Below are 6,934 nucleotides of genomic sequence, written 5' to 3' on the forward strand. Positions count from 1 at the left end.
GAATACAGATAAATAAGTGCTACGTTTAAGTACCTCTCTATAACATAAGTGTAATTTTTTTAGTTTAATACCAATAGCTAATTCTACAAATTATTTTCGAAATTTCACAAGTGCAAATATCTAAAGTTTTAGAGATACAAAATATTTATTAGTTACGATTTAATTTTTGTACTTGTTTAAAAAAAAGTTATTAGTTACTACTTTTGTATAGCTGAAAAAATGTACTTTGCACAAATAATTTAGTTTTACAAATTTTTAGCTTAATTTTTTTTTCTCTTCTTGAAATTATTCAAAAACGTTTTGAAATTAGTTTTAAGTTTAACATTTTAAAAAAATAATATTTTAAGTTAAGAAACTATGGATCCGCTTGCGACTTGGAACTGTTTTTTTTAAACCGATAACCTTTAGTTATCTCTTTGCTGCATTTTAAATTTTTATAAAATTCACATCTAACTAACTTTTTGGTAAGGACTCAATACATCAGAAGATTTTTTATAATTATTTATTAGCTATAAAATACTAAGCCAATAATAAAAAGCTTTTTTTTAAATCAAATGTTTACATTGTTATTAACTTTTCAGATCAAAACATATTTTTTATATGCTCATCTATGTTAATACCATGGAGAACTGTTCACAAAACACTAAGCTGTCTTTCGTATTTTTATTTAAAAATTTACTGTTTTCTTTCAAAGTCAAAATGAAAATTGTACTTCTAAAATTGATTTATCTGCAGATTAAAATAGTCTTTTAGTTTTACAGAAAAAAGGAAATTATCTGGAAAACGTTTTGTAACTAAAATGCTGCCAATAATAATTAGTAGTATATTTACTATTTGCATACTTAAAAAATGACAGTTAGAAAAACATTCAAAAAATTAACTTAAAAACTTATAGTTAAATGCGGCTGTAGTTTTTAAGTTTAAGACAGAACAGGTAAAACTAGTATCATATTGAAATTTTTACTATTCTTAAATTTAGTATGCAGCTTTATTACTGTTTATTTTCGTATTCGTCTTTTTTTTTTCGACAGACTGACAACGGACGATTCATAGTAAAGAAGATCGATGGTTTGAATAATTAAGATGAGTTCATTGCAAATGAAAACATACCAAGATATTTGATTGCACTCGAAAGAGTAGAGAAAAGTAAAAATATCTAATTTTATTTGCTTGCTTAAATAATACAAGTTTTTTTTAAATTGCGTTACTTAAAAATTTCTAACTGACTAACAACGGACCGAGTTTTAACCGAGTGGTTTGTTTGAAAGGAGAAATTTATGCAATAGCAGCAGGTAACTACATGTTTAAGGAAGACAAAACTACCATTGAAAAATACATTGCGAAAACGAATACTTGGGAGAAAGTTTCACAAATAGACGACAACGGAGGACGAAGTTCATTTTGCTGCTGCGCTTTCATGAACGAAATATATTTACTAGGCGGCTGTTACCGATGGTACGTGACCGACTCCTGCTTGAAGTTTGATGCAACAAGCCGCGCTTGGAAGGGAGTCACGGAGATGAGCGAAGCGCGCCAGCATGCGGCGTGCGCCGTTTTCCAAGGAAGAATCGTGGTTTGCGGCGGGGAAGATGAAGAAGATGAAAATTACTCGGAAACGGTTAAGTCGTATGACGTCATCACCGACACTTGGTCGCCGATGCCCAGCATGATGGAAAGCAAAAGCAGGCACAGCGCAGTTGCGGTAAGAAACAAGTATTACGTCATCTGCGAACACGATTTTTGCGAGGTCTTTGACAGCGTTTGTAACAAGTTTGTTGCCTTAAAAGAACCGAATCTAAAATCTAGACGAATGAGTAGAGCTGTTTCATTTGGCAGTAAAATTTTTGTGTTTCGTTTTACTGAACCTAGTTTGGTTGTTTATGATGTTGATAAAGACGAGTGGTCGGAGGAACTGTGTGAAATTACCAAAAATGTTCAATGTTTTTCCTGTACAGTTGTACCATTTTGTTAATAAATTTGAAGTATTAATTGACTAGCTAAGTGCCAAATAATTGTATAAATGATTTTAGTGGCGTATTAAGGCTTTTTTCAGTGACGAAGATTTTTATTATCAAATAATTACTTTCTATAGTAATTTTTATCAAAATACTTTTAGGAATAATCTATTTGTCTATTAAAATGCTAAGAAGTTAGTTTAATTATTACAAATAGGCTTTTACAATATAATTTCTTAAAATTAAATATGTATTATTATTTTAAGAAATTGTTTTTGTATTAATTTTTCAAATACTGTTTAATCTTGTTAAAAGTTATATTATTCTTTCATATTATAACACAATTTATGATTAAAAGTTTCTCTCTAAATGAGTTCATTTAACCGAAATCTTAAAACAACTAGAGTCGTTTAAAAAAAGCTTTAGTAGAAATGTAGAAATATCGCAAGCTTCTTCGCTTTCTTAATTATATAAGAGAAGAATTTAAAAAAATATTTATTTCTTAAGGCTTAAATATGTTAGTTTTCAACATACTTTGCTTTTGGTAGAATGGTTATCTTAAGTCACCTGCTAACTCTTTTTTAAGCTGAGTACTATTTAATCGACTATTATGCTTATGTATTCTTTATAGAGTGTATTTACTTTGTATATATTGCTCTATGCTATATACAAAGATATTTTCAAATACAGTAGTAGTAAAATTGTTTATATTGAACATTTTATCAATAAAATGCTAATAAATTAGACATTAAAAACTATTTACATATGTCATACAAGCTGAAAAATGTTAAAATAATTTATCTAAAAAATTAACTAAAATTTATATTTCTGTCACGTCATTTATTTCTGAATTGAAAAAATATTGAAACTTTGTTAATGACTTTATCATTATGTCTACAAAAATTATTTTTTTATAAAAGTAACATAGTGTAAACAAAGAGATTATAGTTTTCTAATGTTATAAAAAAAATAATAAAATGATGCACTTCAGTCAGAATGGTTTGAGAATCTAAAAAGATCTCAATTCCAATCTACAGCAGAAGGACCACGTGCAGGCATTTGCAAAATTATATTTATGCAAAATTTTAAAGTTATTCACTTTGCATAGCCATAATTTTGCAAAAGGTGCATCCCATCATATCTACAAACAAGTAGTTATGATGCCTTCCTTTTAAGAATTGCAGCTTAGTGTGTTTTTGTATTTAAAAAATGTGTGTTTAGAGTGAACACCTTTTTTAAAGTAATAAAAATAAATAGACATTTAAGTCAACTTAGCTGCAACTCTTCCCCTAGACTATATTTGCAAAATCCCTATACTATTCGTTTATTAACAGTCAACAACAAAATTATACAAATGTACAAAAATATAAAAGCTTTTCTTATAAAAAGAGAACAGATTAAGAGATAATAAACTACTAATATTTGTAAGCGTTACAATTATTTCATTAAATAAAAATCTTGTAAAACAATCAAACTTATAAAGCATTGTTAAACGAAATCAAATTAACTAATTTGAAAGCGAGCATAATCAAAAACAAGCTTACAACAAATCAATGATAAGTACTATGCACTTATAATAAAACAATCAAAGTTGGAAAAATTCATGATTCAAAGCAGCATCAGTAGTAGTTCTCAGTTGTGGGTTAAACTGTAGCATACTTTGAAGTAGGTCCAGTAGCAAGTCTTCATTTTCGTAAGTTCCATCAAAGGCATCTTCAAACTTCTTCTGGTAACTAATCTTTGGTTCTTCTAAATCTTTTGTAAAAAATTCCGGTGAATTTTCTATCATCTCTTTGCAACCATCTGGACAAAGACTTTTTGCTTGTTCAACTATTCTACGATTAACGATTTTTCTATCGTGGTCTTTTACTTTTATAATTTTTTTGTTGAAGAACATTCTAAAAATAACACATCCTAATGACCATACGTCCACTTTTCGATCCAATCTTAGAGATAAAGCCATTTCAGGACACCTAAAGTCTTTACTTATAAACCATCTATCTTTATTTTCCTTTTTCAAATCTTCTTCCTTTTCAGCGTTACCCAAATCAATAAGTTTGATTCCATCAACCAATTCATTTTCAAAAGAAGACAGCACGACGTTAGTTGCTTTGATATCAGTATGAACTATATTATGTCGATGAAGAAAATTCACAGCTTGAATTAGCTGTTTAGAATAGTCCTTGATATACATTTCATCGAGCTTATTTGCAGATAGATATTCAGATATATTCAACCCGTGAAGAGGAGTCACGAGGTAATACTTATTTTCTTCACGGAAAGATTCTAAAAGATAAAGGCATAGCTTGTTATTTTCATTGCTTATTTCCTTCAATATTGCGATTTCTCTTAAGGCATCGTTTTCTTTGTCTTCAAATACTTTAATTGCTACATGTTCTTTTTTGGTTTCATTAAAGTACTTTTCTATTTTTGCCACACCTGATTGGGCAATCTCCTCTACGTACTTATACTTTTTGAGTGCCGAATCTAATACTTCACCTCCCTCTACTTTTTGATTTGCTTTCTCAACAACTTCTTTTAAACTTTTTGAACTCATTGTTTTTATTTAAAGTTAACGAAACGGAACTTAAAAAGAAATGCTTATTTAAACTAATAATAATTCTTTTTTGTAACCTTTACTAATATTTTTTATTGTATAAGGTTTAATTATTAGTTCAAGTATCTTAAAATAAATAAAAGTAGTTAATCAAAGACATTACTTAAATTTTTACTAAGTCATTTCTTTTTTATTCTTTCATATTAGCTTTATTTTTAACATCTTAAAACCATTTGGTAAGACTGAAGTTTTAACACGCAGTACTAAGTATTATCCAGCTTATAAAAGCAATGGTATTCTGCCTTTTATGCATTTAAGTAGTTGTGTGGCACCTTTTGCTTTTTGTATAAAAAAAAAACATACTCTAATTATTTTACAACAATAGGTTTAAATAATTTTTCATGAAATTGAAAATTTTAGACGTGTCTCAATAAGTATTTTTTCAAGCTATTTTCACCATAAGGTTGTTACTAAGAAATAACATGGTCAACAAAAGAAAACATTGTGTTTTCATATTTTTTATCCAATTGTAAAGAGACAACTTTCCTTAAAACTTTAAATTATCAACATCAATTATTAAGACCGTAAGATGTGCTTAGGATTAGCGTAATTGAGTTCAAGTAAAAATAAAAAACACCATTAAACGGTTATCAATCCATTTAGTAGGTTTCGATATGCTATGGTAGGTTTTTCGCAAATATTCTATCTAATTTTGAAAAAAAAAGAATGTGTTAGTGAGAATTATTTATTTGAATCAAAAACTAAAAATTGTTGGTGACGAATGATAATTGTTTATAACAAAAGTTGGCAAAAGTGATACTATTCTAAAAAACTCAATCCACTCAAATGGAATTTATTTTTTCTAAAATTCTATTTCTTTATATATGCCTTGAACAATTATATAAAGTTCATCAACACTATCAGAGTACAATCAATCTCTATCACATCAAAACGAAACTGTTTTAGTTTGTTTTGGATAAGAATAGACTAATTAAATTCATGACTTTTTTTTGTGATTTTTAAGTCTAAAATGTCGTTTCATTTGGACTGATAAACGAAAAACGCATGAAGCTTAGAAATGTTTTTATTGAAACGATTAAGATAGAGAAATGTTGTAAATTTAATTAACTAACATCCTTAGACTTTGAAATCATACTTGTAAAAAAATGGTTTAGGTTTCTCATTGAAACAAACAGAACTGCAAGTCTGTTAACAAAATGTTTCTCCGTTGACTAAAAATTGACAGCGTTGGTTTAAAGTTAGTGAGCTTTGAAGAAAAACGATATGTTGCAATGAACACTAGATAGTCCCTACTGCCCGGCAGTTTAAACAAACGTTTTACTTCAGAAACAGCTGTCTTAAAAATTTAAATTGCAATATGATTACTAATGAAGTATTTCAAGTGTTACTGACTATTACAGACATTTTTTTATAACCTTAATATAAAAATAATTTTGTTATACTAAACAAATAAAAAAATAAAAATTTCTAATTTAAAATTGGACGAAAAAATAATTTAAGAAGTATTTATGTTTTGATAAAGATCACTTTTTATAAAGAGTTTTTACACTCTAAGGAGTGACACTAATAAATTTTTTAATTAAACATACTTTTTTTAGGACAGAAATTTATCCGATTGTGATTTTTTTTTCTCAATTTATACTGCTAAAAAAAGTATATTAACATTCTGTTAGCCGTTTTATTAAACATATTTATTAGAGCAGTTTATGGTAAACAGTAGCGACATATTTTAATTTTTGTTCAAAAAATAGAACGTTAAGGAGCAATTAAGACTATAGTTTTAACTTTTTTCTCTAGAAAAAGTTGATTGATTGCAGAAAATAAATTATGTTTTATGCTGTACTAAATCCCAATAAATTTAGGAAATCACGCACAGATCATCTTTTGCTAAAATAAATGGTAAAGCAGAGATGATTGTAAAGTGATTGGTAATTTTCAACATTGATGCATTAGAAAACTTTGACAATTACATGTATTGTTAGTCCAATGACAAATCTGAGAAGTATTTGTATAAGAAGCGCCACACATTGAATTTTCTAATAATCAAGATTTGGGTGAACAGAGCGTAAGAAAGCTAAAATTTATAGGTGTCGACATGTGTTTACTAAAGAAAGAATGACGTTCTTCGTTGGCAAGCTTGAAAAAGGAGAGGATAAGAAATTAAAGTACTCTTACATTACCACTTTACTGTTAAAACATATGACATACAGAGACTTACAATACGGAAACCCACAAAATATATTGTACAATTAGATGTCTATGAGAATCAAATAAAAGATATATCGACCATCAAATCCTACAAAATTTCCACGTTCTGGATATGAAGTTATCTAGTAATAAGGGAGACATTTTTTTTTAGCATCTTAACTTTGAAAATACAGGTAACTCAACTTTAAATGGA

General features: G+C 27.9%; 2 protein-coding genes across 2 annotated transcripts; one reads left to right on the forward strand and one right to left on the reverse strand.

Annotated features, from left to right (window-relative positions):
* Window positions 1-1,300: 1,300 nt before the first annotated feature.
* On the forward strand, window positions 1,301-1,972 carry LOC145836789 (uncharacterized). Its single transcript, XM_082944562.1, has one exon. It carries the CDS (start codon window positions 1,301-1,303, stop codon window positions 1,970-1,972), a length of 672 nt encoding a protein of 223 aa, XP_082800688.1.
* Window positions 1,973-3,540: 1,568 nt separating this feature from the next.
* LOC145836790 (uncharacterized) lies at window positions 3,541-4,512 on the reverse strand. Its single transcript, XM_082944563.1, has one exon. The coding sequence runs from the start codon at window positions 4,510-4,512 to the stop codon at window positions 3,541-3,543; it is 972 nt and encodes a 323-aa protein (XP_082800689.1).
* Window positions 4,513-6,934: the final 2,422 nt, after the last annotated feature.

This window comes from Thalia democratica, chromosome 5 (assembly GCF_965202585.1).
Source record: "Thalia democratica chromosome 5, ktThaDemo2.hap1.1, whole genome shotgun sequence".
NCBI lineage: Eukaryota > Metazoa > Chordata > Thaliacea > Salpida > Salpidae > Thalia > Thalia democratica.